General features: G+C 43.1%; 1 protein-coding gene across 1 annotated transcript in view; it reads left to right on the top strand.

Moving 5' to 3' along the window:
- Nucleotides 1-24,499: 24,499 nt before the first annotated feature.
- Nucleotides 24,500-26,208, top strand: part of ATP10A (ATPase phospholipid transporting 10A (putative)) — a 140,139-nt gene continuing 138,430 nt past the window's right edge. The window contains 2 exon segments of the mRNA XM_054973034.1: nucleotides 24,500-24,598; nucleotides 24,733-25,166. Coding sequence (XP_054829009.1) covers nucleotides 24,739-25,166 — 428 coding nt within the window. The 5' untranslated portion in view covers nucleotides 24,500-24,598; nucleotides 24,733-24,738.

Raw genomic sequence — 26,208 nt, 5'->3', positions numbered from 1 at the left:
CGGCCAGGGAGCCTCTGACCCCTTTTATCCCCTCCCTCGCTAGGGGCAGCCCCGCCCCGCTCCCCAATCGCCAGCGCCCCAGGTGAGGCTCATTATCTGTCCCAATGCCGGCAGCAACACCTGCCTCCAGCCTTTCTGGGGTGGGAAGCCTGGTGCTCCTTCCTCCCGCCTCCCAGCTGCCATTGGGCGCCCTTCCCCCGTCTCCCTGGTGGGCGGGCGGGCCGGCCTATCGCCTGCCGACGCCGGGGCCGGTTCCCACCCCCTCGCTGCCTCGCGGCCCCGGGCGAGGCTCGGCCTCGCAAGCGCGGGCCTCGCGGCTGCGCCGCCTCGCCTCTGCCGTCGTCGCCGCCACCGCATTGGGGCCGTCTGCCCTGGAGGCGTCCGCTCCGGCGGCCGCCCAGCCTGCCGGTTTGCTTCCCCCGGGTCGCTTCCTCCCGCCTGGGTTGCTGCCGCCGCCGCCTCCTCCGCGGCGCCGCGACAGCGCTTCGCCCGGCCGCCGGGCCGCCCGCCGCGGCCGCGCCCGTCCGCCGCCGCGCCTGCCCCGGCTAGGTGAGTTGTGGGGCCCCTGGAGGCGGGGGGGGCGGCGGCGAGGAGGGAGGGGAGGCTCATCCCCGGACAGTCGGCGGCAGCGCAGGCACCTGAGCAACTGCCCACACCATTCGCCTGCCAAGCAGGACAGGGAGCACGCAGCAAGCTGGCCATCCCCTCAGCCAGGCAGGTGAATGGGACAGAGGCTGGGAGGCCACCCACACCACTCGCCTGCCCCGCTGAGGGGGCAGCTGGCTTGCCACGCACTCCCTGTCCTGCGGGACAGGCGAATGGCACAGGCGGCCTCCCAGCCTCCGTCCCATTCGCCTGCCCGGCTGAGGGGGTGGCCAGCTTGCTACGTGCTTCCTGTCCTGCTGGGCAAGCAAGTGGCACAGAGGGATGGGAGGCCGCCCGTGCAATTCGCCTGCCCCACAAGACAGGGAGTGCATGGCAAGATGGCCGCCCCCTCAGCCGGGCAGGTGAGAGGCGTGGGCGGCCTCCCAGCTGCCCATGCTGCCACCGCTCCACTGGCAGTATGCCCACTATGCACACACACAAGGGCAACCAGATGGGAATCCTAGATCTGGCCCTGCATATGATAATACAAAAATTTTTAAAGACTACTATACAGTTTAAGCCAGAAGGCTTTTTGATGGGATTAATGGACAAGCAGTTGGAAAATCAGCACGGAATTTTATTTTTATATATGATTACAGCTTTTGTATGTGCAAAAATGGAAAAGTACAGAATTGCCTTCAATTGAGGACTGGATTATGAAAATGACGGAATTAGCAGAGATGGCTAAATTTACAGCTTTGATCAGAGAAAAACATTCTCTACCTTTTTGGCTAACTGGAATCCCCCTATTGACTTTCTGCATGAAACAAGGAATAGTGATCTGATGATTTGTGGTTTTGATCTTTAAGAAGATAAATCTAGGGGAAAAATAAATAGAAGGAAGGCAGTAGTGGAAAAGAAAATTTTGGAGAGATTAAAATTTTAAGTATGATGTTTGCTAAAATAAGTGTAGTAAAGAAGAATGGAAATGAAATACGTATTGTTGTTTTATTCTATTGCTAAGATCTGTTTTCTTCCCTCTTGTAAGCTTATTTTACTTTCTCTTTCTTTTCTCTTTACTTTCTGACCTTTTTATTGGGCTTTTAATTCTATTAATAAAATAAAAAATTATATACAAAAAAAATGCAAGTCTCTGTTAGCAATTGGTGAACAGGATAGGAGCCAAACCAACAACTGTTGGATTATCCCTAATGTAGAATAGGTTTGGTGTAAGTATATATAATATAATGATTATGTGTATATATAATTTTGGGGAAATAAAGTGCTGCCCAAGTTCTTCTGCACAAAAACCCCACTCCCCCAAATCTGAGGACCTTCTTGTTTTGTTCTTTTGTTCTATGTTTAGGGACTGCATTGTTTCCTTTCAGGAAATGGATTATCTCAGAATCTGTAAGAACCATTGGAGTTTTTTCATAAATCTTTTTTTTAGAACATATGAACATAGAAAAATATTCAGTGGGATTCAAATAGGTACTTTTGCCATCTCCAGTCCTTTCCTCACCTACTGCTGCTGCAGATGACCAGGTTGCTAGATTGGAATATGGATGCTTTTGAAAGATGTATGGATTTCTAGCTGGATTTTGAAGTTCTGTTTTTGCAGAGAATGTATTATCAATCCTCAGTTTTATTACTGAATTTATACAGAGTTTGTGTGCAATGATAAAAAGTGCAAAAAATTGATTGAACTTTTTATCATGATTTTGTTTTGTATGATGTTCTACCAATGTTTAAGAGGCCAAATGTGCAACACAAAAAGAATATGGATGTAATTATATGTATAATCACATCAAGATTGCTTTTTTTGCAATTTTTAATGCCCATCAGTAAGACAGAATGAAGTGAAGGAACTGGAAGCTAAAATAGTATGCATGCTCCAATTCAGCAATTAATTTTAGATATTCTTCTTCTAGTAAAGTGGAATTTTGGAGGAATGAAATGTATGACAGAGCAAAAAAAATGGGACAATAAAAGACCAGAGAATGAGAAATCCACCCATCCTTACAGATTTATCTCAGTATATGAGAGATGGTACCTGTTTCTTCAAGTATCTACTCCGCCCATTATGATAATTTGCAAAAATGATAATGGGGGAAACTAATGTACTTACACGTTGTAAGATTTTATGACACCATCCAGAGTAATTGCCCTCGGCTAACATATGTAAGTTGTTTTGGTGTGGCTGGCAATGGCTTTCTGCCCAATCATAGCTATTTCCTATTCCTTGCTAATTTCATTTCTTTTCCTTCTTTCCATATGAATAAAAATTATTTGTTTGTAGCAAACTTTAAATAAAACTAACCAAGGCTGGCCCTGTTTTGCCTCTGAGATCTGATGAGATTGGGCTAGATTGGACCATCTGTGTCATGGCCTTAGGCAGTTTACTGCCTTTAAAATAAGACTGAAAAAAAAGCCCTAAAGAACCAATTAATGAAAGAATGGGAAAGAGTGAAAACAACAAAATATCCACCAAATACTCAAGAAGCATAAAGCCATCTTCACAGGGCAACTAAAAGACAAGTTGGCACCATACAAATGTCTTTGGAAGAGTATTCCATAAAGGCAAACTACCACAGAGGCAACTACCTCTCTGCTGTTACCTTAAATATCTGAAGTGGGGTGCAGAGCAAGACTTCCAGAGCAGATCCTAAGAAACAGGGAGGCTTATATGGGAGGAGGTGGTCCATAGTCTACTCTGGTCCCCCAACAAAGTGTTATGTTAGAAAAAAACTGACACAAAAGAAGGAACTGCTGTACTTCTTGGGTGAGCAGAAATGCACTGGAACTGAAACAAAGCAAGAAGCATCTGGTATTTAATGTTGTCATGGTGATTCTGCAATTAAAGAGATTAGCTACTGTCCTGAGGCTGTAAATACCAGTCACCTCCAACCTACTTATCATGCTCAATCACAACCCTCTGCCAAGTTGGCATGGCCACATGGGCTTTAAATGGTACCAAAATGTGTGCCAGAAGCCACTGACTTTGGCAGAAGCTTTGGAAAAACAAGAACATGATTTCCTGAAATTAAACAGCAATATATTGGGCATGCTAGAGAACTGATGTCATGCACTCTCTGTCAGATCAGTTCTTAAAAAGGGGGAAATATAGATATAGCCTGTACATGGGAAAGCATTTGGGGAAATCAACCACAGATAATATTATCTTCATCCTGTCAATAAACTAGGAAGACCCATGATCTAGAGTGTTTGGACCATTCCAGGAAGCAATCTAAATGAGAAGAATGAGGGAAACCACAAGAACACTCAAGATGTGATCAGGAAGGACCTAATACAGGGACAAAAGTCATATTAAGGTCTGTTTGTATCAACTACTATGCCTTTGTTTATCACCAACGGCATTCTAGAATCACAAGATTCCATTTAACTTGGTTATTTCCTGTCCATTTCTTTGGTAAGAACCAGTTCATATACTATTAGAGAAGTGCTGACCTACTGCTCTTTGGATGGATACTATGCTGTTCCAGGAACACTGGAAGGGCAGGTTCATCTGAGATAAACAGATCACATAAGTACTACATATACTTGGAAAACTCTTGGAAAAATCTAGCGCTCTAGATCCTTTCCAGTCTGGATTCAGACCAGGGCATGGGACAGAGACAGCACTAGTAGCATTAGTGGATGATCTCCATCTGAATAGAGACAAAGGCCATACCTCCTTATTTATAGCTGTTCTAAGGACCGTTACAATAAAATACATACATACCTCCTTATTGTGTTAGCCAAACTGCCTCAAAGATTGGGAATTAATAGGCAATGGCATATGTTAAGGGATCATGATGACCTGTGTATACCAGGGTCAGAGTTCCTGGATCATGCCCAATAAGAGAGGAGACTAATACTTTAATGAATCGAAGCTTTTACTTAAGAACTCTTCAAGCTTACAGGGTCTAAGAATCATACACATATTCACTACAAGGCTAGGAAATAAAGGTGGGGAAAATATAGAGACAGTTGCATTAGCAGGAAGATCATTGTTTGGGCAATACACACCTGTCCTGGTGAGAAGCAGAGATCCAGCAGCGAAGGGCAGAATGCCTATTGGGATGCCAGCAACACACTAGGTGGGATGGGGTAGGAGGAGCCCCGGGGAATTTGAACATCTCCCTTATATAGCCAATTTCAGCCCCTGGGCTAGACCCAGGGTGGGCTTATGCCCTGTCGAATGGTACTCAGGAAATTTAACAAATTTAACACTCGGGTGGGATGCAGGAGATCCGGACTGGGTACTTTGGAGTCTAATGTTTGTGTTTGTGACACCTCAAAAATAACAAAGGGACATGGAGGAAGAGAGGATGGCGAGTGATTGATTTTGATGATGGTCCATGGCAACACTTCCAGAGGGAAGAAAGGACAGAGGGGGAGAGCAGATGAAAAGTGATCTGCATTTTATGATCATCCATTGCTTGATGGATGGAAGTGATTGTCTTGATTGTGGGATTACCAGGAGGTCCAGAGGCGCCTTTTGTTCCTGGTCTCTCCATATCAAGAGGCCCATCTGGAAAACAGTTTGTGACAAGATGCTGACATGTCATGGCTTCCACAGGAAAATAGTTGTCCTTTTAAGCTGTCTCTGGAAAATGGCTTCTCTCACACACACTGCTTGTCTTGGTTCCTGCAGGAATCTCAGCAGTGGCTGGCATCTTGGCAGCAGGTAGATTTATCTGGGTGCAGAGTGACTACTCCAGAGTGTTTCCACTGAGGGTTGCTTGTGGGAACTGACCAGGGGGTGCCCTGCCAGTCCCAGGATGTTCCCTTCTTCATGCATCATATTGGCCTCTGTACCAAGTTATGCTTAGCTCATACAAAGTCCATGTTCATGTTGTGAGAGAGTGCTCTAGGCAACAATTGCTCCTCCTGGATCTATCTGCAGCCTTTGACACAGTAGACCATGCCATCCTGTTGAGACTTAGAAACAGAAGTGGGCATCAAAGGATGTGCCCTGGACTGCTTTAAATTGTTTCTCATGGAACAGACTCAAAGGGTTGCCGTCGGAGATCAGCTGTCTTCAGAATGGGACCTTGTGGGGTTCCACAGGGTGCAATCTTATCTCCCATGTAAAACCTTTAGGAGAACTCATTCGCAGCTATGGGGTGGGATATCATCACTATGCAGATGACACCCAACTCTATATCTCGCTATTCAAGTCCCCATAGGATGCAGTAGAAATCTTAGATCACTGCCTGACAGCCATGGTGAAATAGCTGGAAAGTAACAAATTGAAAATGAACCCAGACAAGACTGAAGTGATGCTTTTGGGGAAGGCAGGGATCTTGAAAGACATTGTACTCCCCACTTTTGATGGATTTCATCTGACCCTTGCAAACTTGGTTAAGATCCTAGGAGTTATACTGGATCCAGCACTACTACTAGAAAAACAAGTTAAGGCAGCCACAAAAAATGCTTACTACAATCTCACTCTAGCCTGGAAGATGGCTTCTTACCTTGACACGGCCAACGTGGCCACCTGGATCCATGTTATGGTAACATTAAAACTTGACTACTGTAATGCACTATACATTGGTCTCCCATCTAAACTAACTAGGAGACTCCAATTGGTGCAAAATGTTGCAGCTTGACTGTTAGCAGGAGCGAGCAAGAGCATGAACATCACTCCCATCCTACAGTTACTCTATTGGCTACCTATCAGTTACCATGCTCAATTCAAGATATTGATTATTACATACAAAGCTCTTCACGGCCTTGGCCCAGCATACCTATTGGACCGCCTCCCTCCCTATGTCTCTCCACGGCAGCTTTGCTCATCTGAACAGGATCTCTTGCAGGTACCAGCCTGCACATGGGTGAAATCAACAGCAGCCCACACACTGCTTTTCTCTGTGGTGGCTCCTACCCTGTAGAACGACCTGCCGGAGGACGTCAGGAGAGGCCCCACTCTCTTGGCTTTCCACAAATGATGCAAAACGGAATTATTCAAAAAGGCTTTTTACTCAGATAGGAAGGAAGTATTGTAAGGCATGGGTCTCAGATGCTTCGCTAATGAGTTAGGGACCATAGACTTCACTACTATGTTGCCTTTCATATTATCTGCTGTTTTGAATATGTACCCCTATATACTCCCTGTGCTTCATGTTATCTAATGTCAGTCCTAGAACTGATTATGTTCTGTTTCAGCAATTCTTCAACACTGTATTGGATCCTTGCTAATGCTATGTCTTTGTAAAATCCTATGACATTGTTTATGGAAATGTCCTTAATACTGATTGTACTAATCTCACACTATGTAATTCGCCTTGAGTCTCAATGAGAGAGATGGACTATAAATGATATAAATAAAATAAATAAATATACTAGTATTTCTTAACATGATATGGATAATTTACAATGGCACTATAGCACTTAAATTATGTTGACAATCTGATCATATATTTCCATTCTTGAAAATTTTCAAAGGATTACAAAGATCAGTCTATAGGACAACTACTACGTTGTTGCAGTGACTTATAAACGAGATCTAGGTCTCTTCTATTATGATGATGCCTGCCAAAAAAATTCTGCATATGACATAGTGTTTCCACATAATGTATAGCCCTCTAGCAACCCATGATTATGTAAATCATTATTGCCTGGTGCAATGCATGTAATAGTGATAGCATTAGCAAATGTGTACATATTTGTATGATTTGTTCTGATCACAGAATACAGATGTCTTGATGCAGAATTAGGTAGATTTCACACAATGTATATAGAGCTTTGGATATATGCAATATAATCTCTTTGAAAATAAGACACAATAAACATTTACCTTCAAACCTTGCATCATTATGTGGACTTAATCTTGTGGACATGACTAATTCATACTGGAGTCCACTGCCAGGCAGCATAATAAACATGAGTCTATATTTGCTATAGAAGTGGCTGCACCAATGATATAAGAATGTTACATGAAATTCTACATCTTTTCACTGGGCTGCAGGTTGACTTATTTTGCAGACTTACCCAAACACCATTAGGGGAATGATTCCTTCATCTTTGAAGAAGGGTCCACAGTCTTGTAAAGAATATGATATCAAAATGCAAGCCACTCTTGCAGTCCTCTGCTGACTAGCAGTTGGGTGGTTTTATCAAGGATCAGAAATATGTATGTGCTGTGTGCATGCTTCCCAGTTTCTTAAATTAGGAAGATAATGAAGTGGAACTCTGCGAATCTAGAAAGATTGAAAACTCAGTGCCAATAGTTGTTCTTCAATGATCAGCATTTTTACCTGCAATCTTTAATTTTGGGTTAATATGGAAATAAACCATATCCTCCAGAGACACTTTAGATGTTCAAAATTATGGATGCTGAACATTATCTCACACTTTCAGAACTAATACATTTGTTTTTATATTATAAAACAGTAAAATTTCCATTAAAACCACAAGGCTCCTCATTACATTTCAGGTCAGGTGCATAAATGCAACAAACAAAAATAAACCCTGACCTTCCATTTAGGAACATTTATGGAGGTGCACAAATATGAAAGAATGTGCCTTGCAGCTCATAAATATATTCAAAAACTGATTAAGAAATAATCATCAATCTCATGGGATTTGTTAAATTTATCATCTTTTCCAAATGTCAACTTGCGTGGGAAGACAGAGCACATTTATTTGTGAAATTCACAATACTTTGGGAGATGTGTCAAGCAACTTTGATGTAGAAACGGAATAGAATTTAAAATTTAAAATTTGCATTTAATGCTTTTAGTTCTGTTTGATTTGAAAAGGTAATTTACAGTAATAAATTTCTAGCCACTACAACCAGCAGCTCCATGCAGCAGTTATAAATTAACATGGCTAACTGGACTGTGAACAGTTCCTTTTGTTCAAAAACAGTGTTGAGGAATATAATGGATTTGTGGCTGATATGCTAATTGAACTGTCTATGAGCCCTCCAAAGGTACTGGGGTGAGGGATGTTTAAATGCAGTAGATCGTTCCAAAGTTAAAAATAAAGAGATGTATATAAAGAACTCTGTTACCTTTTTAAAATTGTAAAACTATGTTTAATTGTATAGTTGCTTGTTCTGCTATGTGCTTGTGGGAAAACAAGGTTTATGAGAACTTGTTTATATCCATATTGGAATGATAAATATATGCAGCTGTCCTGGGCCACCTACCCAACAAAGTTTTTCCACTCTCTTATTCTGTTTTTCTACTCCCTAATTCTTTCTCTCTCTGGGTGTTGCCACCACTAGCTAACTAATTTTCTTTTATGGTTCTCACCTGAAGATTGGCTCTCAAGCACCCACTGCTGTTAAAGTTATTTTTCCGTGTTTCATCTCTCTCTTCCTTCAGACTCATAGGGAACCAATTTGCTCTGTTGTGCACTTTAAGGGAGTAGAATTAACCACAGGTCTCTTCTCCATCTGTTCTTGGTGTGTATGGACTGAATGTGAGTCACAGAGGTCAGACTAGCTGCATTGAAAATATGACATAGTTTGATAAGAAAATAAAAAGCACACATAACCTATCTTAACACAACAGACTGAGCAAGGATTAAAAGAAAAGGTGATAACATTTCTATACGTATTCCTATATACATATCCTGTGGCTTCAGGAACTAAGGGTAATTCACCGGTGAGTCCAGAACCATGTGCTCATGACTACTTCTTGAAGTTAAGATGGAGTCCTCCTCCTTGATGAGTCAAGATGGCCAAGTATTTCAGAGAGTTTCCTCTGAATTGTAAATTGTAATCCACTCTGAGCCTGCTGGTGTGGGGAGGGCAGAATATAAATGAAATAATAAATGAAAATTAAATTTAATTAATGTGCTCAGGGTTTTATTATCTCTGCTTGGTTCCTGTGTTCCTTCCACTTTGCGGAGCCCCTTTCTCTGCATGTCTTCAGGAAAGTCTTCTCTATACTTTTGTCCCCTGCAGCAATATAGCTCAGGTGTGACTATGACTTCAGGTGGGACACTGGCTGCCTATTGTCCTTCTCTTGTCTAGGTCATTTCTACATTCCTATGGCACTGAACTGCTCTGTGCTTGGGAGATGCATCATCTCAATTCTTTCTCTCGGGAGATGCATCATCTCAGTTCCTCCTCTTCTCTGCCCTCACCAGCCAGAAAAAGCTACTGAGCCTTTACAGAGTGCAAAGCCCATTATTATTCCTTTGGGGCTGCAAACTTTGGTACTAACCCTGAGATGTATGGCATTTCACCTCATTGCCTAATACAAGATGTCCAGTTCAAACCGGCTGCTACCAGTTTTGACTTTATCTGCATAGATATAGGGATTCATCCTTTTAACAAGTAAGATGTTTTATAAATACTGTCTATTATCTCATGAGCTGATCCCTAAAGACATTTACCTGGACATAACTCTCATTGAATTCCCAATGTGATTCCCAATGTGGTGCCTGAGGGTGCCATGGTGTCTGCTGATGTGTTTACTTGCTCCCATTTGTTTCTTCATCAAAGCATTTGTTTTGCAAAGCAAGGAACTATTCCTGTCTTTCCTTGGCTTCAGTGGTGTAGAAAGTGTTTAATAAGAAACCAGTGCCTCAGGCAATGATTTATGGTTTGCTAGGAACATTCCCATGTTTTATAGAATCTTCCAATGATTTGTGATTGGACTCAGCTACAACCACAGCTTTTTTATTATTGATTCCACCCACCCATGGCAGCCATTTTTCTGTGATGCCCACTACCTCTTCTCAAAATTCTGAAAGGGCCCACAGGTTCAACAAGGTTGAGAACTCCTGCCACAACATATTTGCTGCTGGGGCAGCTTTGAGTTCTGCAGGACCTGAGACAGTTTCCAGGATGGGCAAATATTGAACTGACAGAGAAAAGTATTCAACTGTACCATTATATTTACTTACTTTATTTATAATCCACCATCTCACTGAAGTTTACCTTGGAGTATGACGATTCTGCCCCACAAACAATTTTGAAGAGAGTTGGTGTGCTTATCTTTGGCTTCAAACTTTGTTTTCTGGATTTTATGCTAGGAATAGGAATTGCTTTGGATGGTGAGTAGTTTGATTCTGACTAAGAGGTATGAATGGCCCTTCCTAAGTTTCGAGCCTGATGACTTACCCTCTTTAGAAAGATCTTAGAGAGCTTCACATGATCCTTCATGTCTGGTGAATTTGGGAGGTTGGAACTTTAGGGTGGTGGTGGTCCTGCCTTGGAGACACATTTGGAGGAGTTACTAACAGAAGGATGGGGAGGGCATAGCTCTTAACTGCTCTTTTCTATCAACCTTCATTGGTGTGGTTTGGTTTTGCCTGCATGCATAATGCATCTTAAGCTCCCTGTCCCCTTTCATGCCCTACACAATCTAGTCTCGAGTGTGCCTTCTGTTACATATATTCATTAAAAAATTATTGGTACATGGTATTAGAACAGGATCCCGTGTGTATTCAACTAGTTTGGGCAAGCCTTTCAGAGTAATTACTTTAGAAAGAATGTAGAAGATGACTGCAGTTCAATGGCGGATTGAACGTCTCTGTTAGCTTAATTGGCTTGAAAGTATATGAAGTTCAACATATAACAGAAGGCAAATGAGTAGATACTAAACTTTTACTATCATAAAAGTGACCTTGAAGCTCGTGAAGCTTGACATTGCAAAGCATGTATCCCCCAAGGCTGCCTTGCCATGTCCCATCTGTACAATTCTGTAATACTTATTACCCAAGGCATGACAAAGGCTATTAAATCTATCTTTTGGAATACTGTTAAATTTGTCTAAACCAGAATGTCAAAGTTCTTGTTATAAAAAAAAAAGGCTCTCATTTCATACTACCGACCAAGAATGCGTAGTATATCATTATAATCCACTGACAGCCATCCTAGAGTGGAGAAATCATCTGAAGGAACAACTAATCTGCATGACCTCCTCTGATCTTTGAAGAGCTGAGTGTTCTAAATGAAGAAGGCATGAGTTTGGGAATCTGATTAATGTGCTAAATGTTCCAATTTAATGGAAGCATTTCTTTGATCAAAAGTTGGAGAATCAGAACTTGAGTACTTTGTCAATCAGTAGTCGTCCCTGTGCAACGCCTTCATGTAAAATTAACCAAAAGCACAGAAGGGTCATAAACAGAGATAATAAAAACATTTATAGCCATTCTCTATTATTTATGCAGAAGTATTTACTGACTACTCTTTGCACTGTTAGACACTAACCAGAAAATATCCTCTATCTGAGAGATGCTGGGGTTTATTTATTAACATATTTATACTCCACTTTCCATTGCAATGTGGTGGCTCTCAATTCCAAATTAAAATAATAAACTATACTGTAAATCCCCATTAACCCCTCCCTCAAGAAAATTCCACTCAGAGATCCTCTTTCACAAAGTGGAAGCCTATTTTGAAAGGGACCAAGCTCTAGTATATGTCAAGAGGACAATTTTAAGTGAGGAAACGACCAGAAAGTGGTAACTGGGGGACCATAATGGGCACTGGGAACGTATGAGAAGAGTTGATCCTTCTGATCCCAAAAGTAATCAGGCTGCTGAATTGTAAACTAACTCTAGTTCCTGGGTTATTTCCAAAGGCAGCCCCACTCAACAAATGTTATAGTAGTCCAGCTATAAGGCTATTTATTTATTTAGATAATTTGTATGCCACCTCTCCAGAACACGCTTGAGGCAGCTCACAACAAAACAGTAAAGCAATACCAACAAGTAAATAAACGAATAAAAACAAGCCAAGTCAATAAAACATCAAAAGCATGGATTAGCATGGCCAGATCAGCTAAGAAGTAAAAGAGCTGCTGATAGAAGACAGCAACCTGTTTTTCAAACACCTGTGAGCACCCCCAAGTTCTTAACCTACTCTGAAAATGCCAACTCCATTCCATCGATCACAAGTGGATTCAGTCTCTCCAATGCATTTCTCTTTTTGAGCAGCATATATGGATACATGGTCTTCCAGGACACATGAGAAAGGTAAAATTGTTTTCAATGGAAAAGGGATTTCTTTGTGTGAAAGGCAGAGTGGTGTCAATGGGAATGTAGATTTGGGCCAGGCTTTTGCCCTGCCCTGACTTTTTAACAAGTGAGACGTCCTGGATTTCAGAAAACAGAGCTGTAATTCTACCTTTGAGTACACATTTTTCATAGCTTACATGAAACTTATTTTGGTATTTTAACATGTTGTAAACTACTCTGGAGCTTTATGAAACAGCAGAATTACCTAATCTAACCTAATTATAATTCTGGGAAAGCTATGTTGTCACTAGCCAATTCAACATGGTGACAGTTTTCTTTGGAAGCCCCATTTTTGCTGTGGCTGCCGGTTCAGCTCAACAGCGATGGGACATAGTTGCAGATGGCACTTTTCCATGCATTTTCCCTGTCGTCGTGGCCATTCCTCTGCCACCACCCACATCACTGAGTGGTGGACTTTGAGGAATTTTTTTACCCATTAACTGGTGTTTTATTTTATTTAAAATGTTTATATATCTGCCATTCTCCTGAGCATATATATACCATACCAGGATATACCATATCAATATGTCAATTTCCACTTTAAAAAACCTTCAAAAAGCCCCCTAGTAGCACAGGGGGTGAATGGCTGCCACAGGGACTGGGGAAGGGAAAATGGTTGCAATGTGAGTGAGACTGAGAAAGCCTGGACTTTTCCATTCATATGGCAGCCACCCAGGCTTTTTGTGATCTTTCCCAAAACTTATCAGCAAAGCAGATTCAGAAAAAATTGGAGAACAAGCAAAGAGAACCTGGGAGGTGAACAAATGCATTAAGACACTGTGGAAAAGTGGAGGAAAAAGCTGCTTTCTGACAGCATTGAAACAGGGCCAAAGCCCATGTAGAAAAGGTCATTAATTGCCATGCTAATTTGGGGGGGAAATGACCTTGCCAGTCTGAAACAAGATTATAGCTACAGTCCTACATTTAATTGGGAGTCTGCCACACTGAATTCAAAGGGGATACTCTAGAGTAAACATGCATAAGATTTGGCTATAAGAGTGCTATATTTCTTGAAGGAAGAGGGGAACTGCAGAGGATTCAACTGATTATAGTGCATCTCCCAAGGCAAGAAGTAGCAATTGTACCTTCCTAATGCAATGACAAAGCATCCAAAACATCCACCTTTGAAATCAGTATGGTGTAGCAGTTAGACTGGGAGACCCCAGGTTTGAATCCCTACTCTGTAATGCAAGCTTACTGGGTGACGTTGGACCAGTCATACACTCTCAGCCTAACCTACCTCACAGGATTGTTGTAAAGAGAAAATGGAGGAGGGGAGAATGAAGTAAGCTGCTTTGCATCCCCACTGGGGGAGAAAAGTGGAGTGTAGGCAAAACAAACAAATAAATATCAGTAGCTAGGGCTGTGTATGCTTAATGATTTCGGATATCAGAAAGACCAAAGAAACATAGTTTCCAATTACTTTGAGTGGCGGGCCCATCCCAAGTAGCATGAAACAATAATGCTAACAGGAAAATGGGTCTTGCTTCTCACAGTGGCAAGGATAATTCTGGAATTCATGAACCTAATACAATGATTGTGCGTGCGCGCACCCGCGCAGGCACACACACACCTAGTCTAAACCAAAACCGTGGCACTGGGGCCTCATTTTCACAGAACAGCACAATTATTTGTGTCTTCACGTACTTTACAGAACTAGGTTTATCCTCATTTTTTCCTCCTCTGAATCAATACAGAAGACCGTAAATTCTTCTCTCTGGAAGATGTGACTATTTGTGGCAACAAAAGTTTTGAAAGTCCGTGTTAACTACGTCACTGATCATTGTTAACAGATAATAATAAATCAGAAATGCAGGGGTGGAGCATCTAGGAAGTGTGTGGGCATATGAATTTTGTAAAGAGTGATAAAAGGGCTTATTATATAAAATACGAGAAAATGATGGCCTAAGTAACCTTGCAAACTAGATTAAGACAATGCAGATAAATAATGCTGATCAATGAAGAAACATGAGAGTGAATCTTAATTGTTTTCCAAGAGATTATTAGAAATGTCCTAAAATAATCAGACTGAGGGATTCAGGCTTCAAACTGCTTCTCAGACTTTTTTTGCATTCTGCATGTTGAAAGGTTGTATCAGCTGCAGAATCTAGTTTTCCCTGGGTTTTCTGTGGTTTTTCTCACTGTGCACATACCCTGATTTTCCCTCCAAAGAAATCACAATGTGGCTATTTTGAAAGAATGTTTTCTATGGTGTGAGCCCTGGCCCTGGCCCGGCCTTTCGCCCACCCCTTTATCCCCCTGCATCCTGATAGGTTGAACAGCAACTAATCCAGGTTTTTTCTTTTAATTTTTTTTAAAAAAACAACAACTTTGCAACCTTGTTTCTTTTTTTAAAAACCCTTGTAACTGAGGGGAGGGGAGACACTGCAATACGGCTAACAGAAAAACTTTGCAGAGAGCACTATACCTAATATTATAAAGTTTACCTCCAGAATACCTCAACCAGTCAACACACAGAAATATCGTCATTGTTATGTGTTGTGTGAGAACTCTAACCACAGCAGTAAGAAGTAAATCATCTTCTGACCAACAAAAGGTATGTAGGATGACATTTTGTATTGGAGTCTCTGTGTTTTCTGTACCTTTTAGTCTATTCAAGTTGGTACTTAAAAAACAACTAACTAAAAAAACCCTTGCAAGTTTCCTCAGCTGATCAACTGGCTAAAATAGGGACCCCAGGTCCCCCAATGGGGGTGGGGGATCTCCCACTCCCACCCATACCCTCCTGCCACCAATCACCCGGCTGGCAGCGGGGAAAGGTGGGGGAATAGGCCTCCTGGGGGCAACGTAATGATGTCACTCCCCAAATCAGCCTGCTGTGAAGCGCACGTGCACTCCCAGCTCCTGTACAATGACATCTTTTCCCAGAAGTGATGTCATTGTGGTGCCCTAGGAGCACTCCCACACTTTGCAACCTGCTTCCCAGGAGTGATGGCATTGTGCTGCCCTGGGAGCGCCCCTAGTTTGCAGTGCGCTTCATCTTGGGAGAGCACACGCACTAAGCACATGCATGAAGACACTGAAGAAGGTGCCAAGTCCTCCCCACCCTCCCACCAGGAGGGTTAGGAGACCTGGTAACCCTAGACAATACTGACTTGTCCTCTAATGCAGAAAAGATGCACCAATACCACTTTGATTTGACTCCCTCAAGAGCAGAAGCCCAAAGCACAAGAATCAGATACCAAGAAAACCTGGTGTAAGTGTCTATGTGGAAAGGATCAAAATGAATAAGTAGAAGAGAGATGAAACTTTGTAGGAGTGACAGAACATCTGAAGAGGTTTGTGGGTCTGGTAGACCAACATGCCTGCAGAGCAAGGCAGAAGATCTTGGCTAAAGTACTTCATAGAGATCTTTTGCCAAGTGACAGGAATTGCTTGGGGAAGTAGAATCTTCCTGGGAAGCCCCCCTATAAAGAGAAATGCAGTTAATTAAGGGAAAGGTGTGTTGTTATTTTTAGCATTGTTTTGGTTATCTTTCCTATGGAAGAAGGTTAAGGATGTTTGGCATAACTGGAAATAAGTGGCTTTATAAAAATCATAGTTGCTAGGATATTTGTGTAGGGACAGAAATTCCACTTTGATCATTGAATGAGTTGACTGTGGACAGTCTAGGGGAAGAATATGCTTTTGTTAAACTTTCTTTCTGGAATGCAGTTCTGCTGGTACAGAGTGCCATATCCATGTTTGTGAAACTCTCCTTATCTTCAGAAAAAAGCTAAGGAAACTAATAACATGTTACATTGGAAATCCACAAGCAGCTTTTCCAAAGTGTGTGCGTGGGCGGGGGGGGGGGGTGCCAGACAAAATACAGGTACTGGGCAGGGAAATTTTTCTTCCTCCTGTTATAATTCCTAACCAAAACATTCACCACCACCCTACTACATTTAGCCCTGGTAGGCAAAGAAGACAGGCAAAGAGCCTGTCTTCTTTCCCTAACAAAGCTGGATGATGCCCAGGAAGGGGTCAATTTCAGTTAGAAAAGCAAGTTAAGAGAAAAGAGTTAAATCCTTCCTCTTTGATCAGCACCTTGGGCCTGGTCTGAATTCAACACCCTCTCCCCCCCACCCCTTATGTTTTAGTGTCAAAAATAGTGTTGTCATAGGGAAGGGAAATTGGTTTTCTAAAATTCAGTATTGCCATTGAATCCTCTTATTCTCTTTTTAATAAGGGATTTCTCTTTCTTTTTGAAGAGAAATCAGCCCTTGCAGTCGTTTTATATTATATACCACAGAATGAAATTTTATCAGGATAAGACGGTTTGAGGATATATTGCCCGCTTCTGAGCATCTACAGAGTAAAATCCTGAAATTCTGCAGAATCTCCCTTCCTTCTCATCTTTTTGAATCTCTCTTTGATCAAAATAGAATTGATTAGAAACAGACTCTAAATTCCTAATAAGAAAGAAAGAAATTGATAGGGAGAAATTGGCTAAAGTGGAATTAAGAGAATTTAACTGCTCTAATATTTGATTCAAAAACGTGTTGGGAAAACTGATCGTGGATCTCCAAAATAATATGCAGTTTTGCCCATGGTAATGAAGGACTGGGGACGGTTACATGCTGTTAAATCATCATAACACTGCATGGATGAAAAGAGGCATTGGAGAAAGGACTGGCACACAATGGGTGGGGCATCCTTGCTTTCTCCTCCACGCCCCACCAAATATCATCCAAACCAGCCCATTGTCTCTTTGTGTTGACAATGGCAACAGTCTCAATGGATACTGCCAAAGGGAACAGGTTTTTTGTTTGGAGAAGAAACATTTACTGATGATAAGAAATATTAGAATACCTAACAATTCAGTGCTTCGTGTCGGATCCCATGGCTCTGTTCCCTTATGGCAGCACATTCCTCTGGTATGCAAAGCCCATCAGCAGAAGGTTCCTTGCATTAAAGCACCCTTATTAGCAGAACGGGCCCACAGGATCCAATTCCTTACATTTTTTTCTTGTTAACTAGTTTTTTCTTGTTAACTAGTTTTTTCTTGTATTGTCGAAGGCTTTCACGGCCAGAGAACGATGGTTGTTGTGGGTTTTCCGGGCTGTTTTGCCGTGGTCTTGGCATTGTAGTTCCTGACATTTCGCCAGCAGTTGTGGCTGGCATCTTCAGAGGTGTAGCACCTTTGGTGCTGCTGGCGAAACGTCAGGAACTACAATGCCAAGACCACGGCAATACAGCCCAGAAAACCCACAACAATCATAGTTTTTTCTTGTTAACTAGTTTAATCCTCATACCCTTAAGCAAGCTCTTTGACACCAGAAAGTCTGTAAAGTTAGAGCTTGTAATTGTATATTTTACTGCATTGCATTTTAAATGAATGGTGTTGGCATATCTGTTTTTAAATACTGCATTGTTTTTAAATCTGCTGCTTTGACAAGGCAGTCCTCATGAATAGATACCAAGGGCTTAAATCTGGCAAATTCTGAATAACCTTTTTGTCTACATTGATCTCTGGTTTTAAGTTATTTCTCACATGCCATACATGTATAAAAGGTGTGAAAGCTTCTGCCCCTGTCGATTCTTACAGGAAACTACTTTTTTCTGTCTCTGCCCCATTTCGTCAGCATGGGCAGTATCACTTTCTCTTATGGGTATGTTATTCTTTGGACTGTTTTAGCCACTGTTTTATTGCATTTGGTGTTGTTGCATACATTATAACCATTAAAATGCTCAAAAAGACTTCTGAATTTCTCACATAATTAAGACATCTTTAGAAACTTCCCTGTAGCACACAAATAGCCACTGCTGAAAATTCTAGGCATAGTCTGAAACTGTCTTCATTGGCCTCCTATCTCCTAAATATCCTGCCAACCACATATAGCTCTTGCTAGGCTTCATACAAGGTTTCCATTGCAACCACACAAGCCTTTCCTTTGCAATCCCTTTCCTACGGCTTCTTTTCCTCTAGCTGCCTTGAGGTTTTCCATGCAGATATGATTTCCTATTGTTTCCACATGGCTGCTGCAGCTGCCAGTTCAGCACAGCAGCAACAGGGATTCCACATTATAAAGTTCCCTGCATAATCTCTACCCTAGCTCCCAACAACTGTCATTTCCCCTCTGTCTGGAGGGATTTTTTTTTAAATAAGGCATTGCCAGATCTATAGCATTATAATGCTCTGTTGCAACCATGTACTCATTCCTTTATTTCCTTTTTAAAAGTTAAGTTTCTAACCCTTTCTGTTGTGAAGTTATGAGGATCAAGCTGTACATTTCACCTTATAACTCTGCATTGAAAAGCTCTAGCTTTTTAAAAAAAAATGTAATCTGGGAACTAGTACACAGTGATCCTACATTTCTCTTATTTATATTTATTTATATTTCAATTTATATACCGCACATCCCCAGGGGCTCTGGGCAGTGAACAGTTAAAATTGATAAAAACAAGAACTAAAATCAATATACAAACAATAAAACAAATTAACAAAGTGCAGTGGTGGGGAGAACCCTCCCCCACCCCAAAGGTGGCAGGCCGACATGGCACCGCCCCCTTCAATCACTGAATGCCTGGCGGAACAGCTTTGTCTTACAGGCCTGGCGGAACGATAATATGTCCCGCTGGGCCCGGGTTTCCATTGACAGAGCTAGGGCCAGGACTGAAAAGGCCCTGGCCCTGGTTGAAGCGAGGCGGGCTTCCTTAGGGCCGGGGACCACAAGTAAATATTTATTCGCTGATCGAAGCGATCTCCGGGGAACGTACAGGGAGAGGCGGTCCCGAAGATATGCCGGTCCCAACCTGCTCAGGGCTTTAAAGGTAAGAACCAACACTTTGAACCTGATTTGGAATTCAACCAGAAACCAGTGCAGCTGACGCAGGACAGGTGTGATGTGTGACTGGTAAGGTATACCAGTCAGGACCCGTGCCGCTGCATTCTGGACCAGTTGTAGTTTCCGGATCAGGCCCAGGGGTAGCCCAGCGTAGAGTGAGTTACAGTAATCTAGCCTGGAGGTGACCGTTGCATGGATCACTGTAGCCAGGTCCTGGGGCGTCAGGTAGGGGGCAAGTTGCCTGATCTGACAAAGATGGAAAAATGCAGACTTGGCAACCGCCGTGACCTGGGCCTCCATCGATAGGGAGGTATCCAGGAGCACACCCAGACTCCTTACCACTGGCAACTTTGCCAGTGGTATCCCATCCAGGGCAGGGAGCTGGATCCCAACATCTGGCAGCCCCCGTCCCAGCTGCAGCGACTGTAGTTTCTATCCTACTGATCCTTTCCTTTCAGCCATTAGAACATTAGTGAACATTCCGTGACATTCCTACAACTCAGCTAATGCCTGAAAAGGCAGCGGTTCATAGTCAGGAACAGGTGGCAGCCAATTTTATGTACCAAGCTAGCACCATATTGTGGGTGTCCTCAGGCAAAGGTGCATTTAGTGAGTGCCTTTGAATGTGAATGGTGTAAAGAGAGTCGAGGTAGTGCTTGTACTTCCCATCCGTCTCTCCCATGCTAAGCCTGACAGGTCACCTGCTCATCAGCTGAACAACTTCACGATGCTTCTCTGTCCTCTGCATAGCAGCTCTGCAGCTAAGGTGGAGCTGATCACCTCTCTGCCTCATCGTAGGCCGACCAACAACCTTCTAAAGGAGGAGGCATAGCAGTCTCCCCCTCCCCCTCCCCCCCGGTCTGTTCATCTTCCCTTTCCCTGTGGGATTGGGATACATAGTAGTGACTCCTGATCCTCCTCCTAACTGGAGGAGAGCTATGAGAAGTCTGCAGTGGTGGACCTCAGCTGTGTCAATGCCTAGCCATCCTTGCCTCTGGAAAAAGCCTGATAAGGTACATTGTGCAGTGAGTGCAATAGGCTAAAATAAATGGCTTTGTGGAGTACAAAAGCAGCAATGGTGAAACCATGCCTTTGTAGGTTGAGCACCAACCAAGTCCACAGCTCAGAGGAAGCACACAGGATTTCCATGTGTAAGGTGCCAGGTTCAACTGCTGGCATATTTGTCAAAAAAGAACGTAGGTACCCGGGCTGGGAAAGATCTTTCTGTGCCTCAAGACCTGTTGGAAAACAGTTGCCTGTCAAAACAAATAACATTAGGGTAGATGAACTGATAAATTAGCTTCTTTTGTATGTATAGTGCTTTCATTCTAAAGATGAACCCCATGCAGCTGGCTCATGTTTCATTAGAGTCAATCCTATCTTTATGATTTATCCAAAATGCAAATTCTTATTTTTAAAGGTGTGTATTGAGGACACTTGAAAGCCCTCCAGTCCAAGGATCTCTGCTGTGCCTGAAAGATATTCAGGATGCTTTGGGGCTTTAAAGATCAAAAAACAGCACTTTGAAGTAAGTCTAGAAACAAAAATCATGGCTTCTTGGATGCTTATAAACCATGCATCTTGAATTCTTCTTGTCTAATTAACGTGTAGGATGCCAGTGGCATGCTAACACCACAGAATAGGTAAATACATTTTGCTTGGTATTTAAAGGATGGCTCTGCTTAAAGGATAATGTACTATGTACATTAGCAACACCGTACGTTACATAATAATATGTATAATACATGACCACATACTCATAGGAAATATGATGAAGCTTTCTTCCATACTATCAGCAATGTTTGCCAAGGACAGGGAAAAAAACCTCTTGGAATTTGTGACTCCTGGAATGCTGCACACTGTCTCTGTGGATCTGATTCTCACAGTTGTCACAGATCTGATGTTTCTGTCCGTGTTGGTCTCTCACCAGCCCACACTGCTGACAACTGCTGGATTCCCAAAGAAAGGGAAAGATTTTTCCAGTTGGATGGGCCACATTTATCTGGCAAGATTCATACAATTAATAGGCAAAAACGCAAGCAATGGATCCTTCTGCGGGCCTGTTGAATCCCCATCCTCCCTGCAGCTATTTCCAGTGTTCCTGCCCATGGATTACAGCATGGGCCAGAAACACAGGAAAGGGCCATTTCATTGTGCCTCGAAGAATAACTGCAGATAAAGCTATTAGGTGGCATGTTGACATTGTGTGATTTGACATAAGTGGTCTCCAGGGCTTTTTGATTTGTGTGTGATCCTTACCTGACAGTGGATTAGCAGTTTGGGTTTGCAAAGCATTATCTAATTAATCTCCTTGGCACCACTCTGGATATGTTGCTTCATGTGTTATGCTTTTATATCTTATGTTAAATGTTTTACATGAACAGTTACATTGTGTAAACGACAACTGTCTCTGCAGTCAGTTTCTTTTCTTTAAACTTTTTTATATTGCTTTTCTGTCATAATGGATCCTTAATGTGGCTAACAACCATACATTTAAAATATACATTTAAAAATACATCAAATTATAAAATACATAACTATAACACACACACACCTGATAATAAGAAGACATGTTTAATAACAACATAGGGGGACGGAAGTATAAATTAGTCCACAACAGAACCAAATGAGCACCAGAACCAAAGCAGCGACAAATTAAATTAAATTGTCTGCTAAAAACACCACAGTAATTATTGCCTTCCAGAAAGCTGATAAAGACAGCACAATTGAATCCTACAAGGGGAGGGTTCCATGGTAAGAGGGCCATCATAACTATTTAGCTAACCACCAGACTTCAGAGGAGAGCCAGTGTAGTAGTGTAGTTATAGTGTTGTTCAAATCTATTCTGCCATGACACTTTCTGGGTAGTTTTGGCCCAGTCTCTGTCTCCGAGCCTGACCTACATCACAGGGTTGTTGTGATGGAACAAGAAAGTGAGAATGCTACTATGCTACTCCGAGCTGCTAGACGGAATGGCAGGATAACAATGGGACATAAAAATAGGAACACAGAGCTGGCTTTTCCGGATGATCTCAGCATTTTACATTCATGCTGAAAATGGCGGCCTTTGAAGCATCTTAATCCCAAACTGCTTAGGCTAAGATCCAGCATGCTCACAGCCTGCCATTGCACAGGCTGCAGTTGGTGAGTTGGTAAACAACCATTTCTTCTCCCATTTCATTAACCTAAAGACCAAACATCTTTTTGGCTTTTGAATCAGTTGCAATATAAATGATCACAGCCTGTAGCAAATGGTGCAGAACAGTGATTCCCAATGTGGCACCTGTTGGCACCCACCTGTGTGTTTCCTAGCACCCACTTCCTTCTCCCCCAAAGCAAATAGCCACTCCTACCATTCTTTCTACACTTTCTTTCAGCATATGAAAGCAGGAGGTGCTTCAAAAGAGCTCAGGAGACATCACCTTTCTATCTGCAGGGAACACCCATTCAGAAACACCCACCTCCTTCATAAGAGGCCTTTTGGCTTGAAACATTGGAACAGTGTGTGCCTGACCTCCACCTCCATGGCTGCCATTTTGAAGTGGCACCCACTACCTGCTCTCAACATCCCAGTAACACTCACAGAATGGACAAGGTGGGGATAACAGGAGCAAAGCCTTTTAGGGTGTTTTCTGGGAGGAAGCTATGATCCATGATATAAGGAGGATTGAGGTGTTATTTCAATTTATTGAGAGCCACTGCTACACATGCTCTACTTAGGTGATTTACAGTAAAATCCTATGCTGAGTTACTCCAGTCTAAGCCCATTCAAATCAATGGGCTTAGACTGGAGTAACTGCTTAGGATTTCACTGTTATTGGAGAAGTAACTCTGTGCAGTTTCCCCCCTCTTTCCTGCACCTCAGTTAACAGCCGAAAAACTTTGTATCTTATTTGTTGTTTCTAAATGTACAGCATGAATGATCAACAGGACCACACTATGGCAGAGGCCAACAAAAACCGGCGTGGAGCTTCCCAGAACTTCCTCCCCTCGGTCACCGTGTTCTTCCTCCTGTTTCTTGCCCCAAGGCCCACGAAGGACAGCACCCTGACCCACTTCGGGATCCGATTCCCGACCCACCGTTTGAGAATCCCCGGTGGGAGCAATGCTGAGTATGTGACCGGACTCTTTGCACCGGAGTAACATCGGGTCACAGGAGAGTTCTGAGGTGCAGCCTACAAGCGAGGGGAAGTCTTCTGCCGGCGAGAGCGTAGAGCAACAGGCGGCTTCTGGATGCGGTTTCAGTCTTTAGCCTCTCTCTGTTCCGTCAACGTCTCTCCGGCTTCAGTTTTCCCGCCCTGGCTACTTGAATGCTTTTTGGCTTCTTTCGTTTTCAGTAACTCGAAACTGAAGCAGGGAGGGCGAGCAGGCGAGACGAGAGCGACCCGCGCGCGGCTTTTGTAAGACTCAAAAATGAAGGGAGGGGAATGCAAAACCGCCCACGTCGATATAAACTCCTGTGAGGGCGACCTGTGATAAAATGGAATCAGGCCTGGGACTGAAAAGCGGAAGGATGTCACAGCGAGCCGCTTCCCCTCCCATTCAATCTAAACCTTTCTCAAACTGTGAACCAAAATGATGCGTCCTGTAGAATCCGGGCCCCCCGGAGAAGCGCAGAAGTAACCTTTCCAGCCATTCAGGGAATAAAACAACCCGTGCAGGGCTCTGCACTCACGCACATCCCCCCGGGAATCTCTTGAGCGCAAACTTACTCCCGAGTCAACCACGTGGGCTGGGGCTGCACATGTTGTGCAGTGAGGGACCCCCGGCGACCGGCGTGCACATGCGCATCGCCGGCCGCTGGGCTCAACTTTGCGCTTGGAACGTTACTTTGAGCTTTCTGGCAGCTCCTCTTCCCGCCTCCAGCTTTGGCGCGGGGAGTTTCCTGAGCCTCCCCCGGCGTGTCTCGGGGTGAGTGTCACCCTCTCCCCCCACCCCCGACGAACGTTGGGCCGCTTTCCCTTCCGCGCCGCAAAACAAGCCCCAGGTCAGCGCGGTGGAGCGGAAACGAGTTCGTGGGTTGGTGAGAAATGACGTGCCAGACAAGGGTTACTTTGTACGAGCCCTCCTCGCCCGGGCGCCTAGAAGCGGAGCTGGCGGGGCAGTCATTCAATCCCCGCCTGTGGAGCAAGGAGAAAAGTGGAAGGCGAGGGGGAGACGGAAAGACAAGCCCCCAACCCCGAAGCGACGAGGGGAGGATTCTGGGGGAGGGCAGAAAAGATCCGCAAGGGAAAAAGAAAGTGAGTTCAGCTCCAAGAGATGATCACACAGTGGAAAGAAGGGAGGGAGAGGGAGAGGTGGTGACTTTCTCCATGTGCAGGCAAAAGTTCTAACTTCCATTTTCTGTGTGTTTGTGTATGTGCTTTTTGAGGAGAAGGGAATGGCACAAGGCAGAGATGGAGGGGAGTCTTCTCAAGAGCAGGAGGAGAAAAGAGAGAGGAAGAAGAGAAGGAGGAGGAAAGAGGCATGCAGGACACGGACAGTGTATTCCAACCTGCTGCTGCCCAGGTCTGAAGTGGTCAATCCCAGGCCTCCAGCTGACAATAGGCTTAAGACCACCAAGTACACGGCCCTGTCCTTCTTGCCCAAGAACCTCTTTGAGCAGTTCCACCGCCTGGCCAACGTGTACTTTGTCTTCATTGCCTTGCTCAACTTCGTGCCCACTGTCAATGCCTTCCAGCCTGAGCTGGCCTTAGCCCCAGTGCTCTTCATCTTGGCTGTCACCGCTGTCAAGGACCTGTGGGAAGACTACAGCCGATACCGTTCAGACCAAGAGATCAACCACATGGAATGTCTGGTCTACTGCAGGTAACTGTGGGGGGAGGTTCTGTTATTCTCCTGCTGAGGGCAGCATGAATTTCCAAGGGTAGAATAAGGAGGAGGAGGAAGGATGTCATGTTTGTGGGCCTTATTGCGGGGCAGCGATGCACAGAATGAATGGGAAAGACGTGAGAAAATAGTGCACTGAAAGCCTGACAGAACTTAAGACTTACATTTTATCAGCTTTACTGAAAAGGTTTTCCCTTTCTTTTTACCCACCCACTAGCCTTCCCTCTCTTACCACAGGTAATAACAAAACTGACTCCCTTAAGACACTGTGATTAATATATAAAGTTTCCCTAATCTAGAATTCTGCTTTCTAACTGATTTCTTTTCTTTTGCTTTAATCTTCATCCCACCCCTTTTACATGCACACACTTTTGTCACCCATTTCTTATTGCATGATGCCTGAAAACCATTATTTCAGATTTCACAGAAAAAGTTCTTCTTGGAAGCTTGGGCAGTTCTGTAATTTGTGTTGTCTGGAAGTATTAGCTGAAATTACCAGATTTACGTGGAATAGTGTTTTGTGAAGTGCTGTGCAAGCCCTGTTGGTGTGTGAAGTATTGCACACACCTCAATTTTCCCTACTACAAGTAGAAATGATAAACTCTATTCTCAATCCATCATAACTACTTAATTTTATTTATGTAAGATTTTCATCGCACTGATTGATTTGCTGTAAATGATCTAACCATTTACTGGATTGCAAGAAGCCATATAGATCTGTTATCAGTTAACTCTTACATGATGAAAGATTGACTTTAATTCTAAATCCAAAATGTGTTGTTTCATTCATACATTGTTTAGATTACTGCACTGTAGTAAATAGTTATATTTATATTGGCATGGTAAATTAGGCGTGGTAACTTGAATCCCCATTACAACACTATGCAGTTAAGTCTCTGCAGTCCTAAAAGGATAGAGATGCCTGTGTTTCAGTTATGGGATGTATATATTAGAGAAGTGTGAGTTATTGAGGTTTTGCTGTGTCTTATATTTCAAAAGTGTTGATTCTTAAATGCATTAA

Source organism: Eublepharis macularius, chromosome 3, assembly GCF_028583425.1.
Source record: "Eublepharis macularius isolate TG4126 chromosome 3, MPM_Emac_v1.0, whole genome shotgun sequence".
NCBI lineage: Eukaryota > Metazoa > Chordata > Lepidosauria > Squamata > Eublepharidae > Eublepharis > Eublepharis macularius.
Note: the sequence above shows the minus strand (reverse complement) of the source record. Positions and strands in the feature narration are given on the sequence as shown.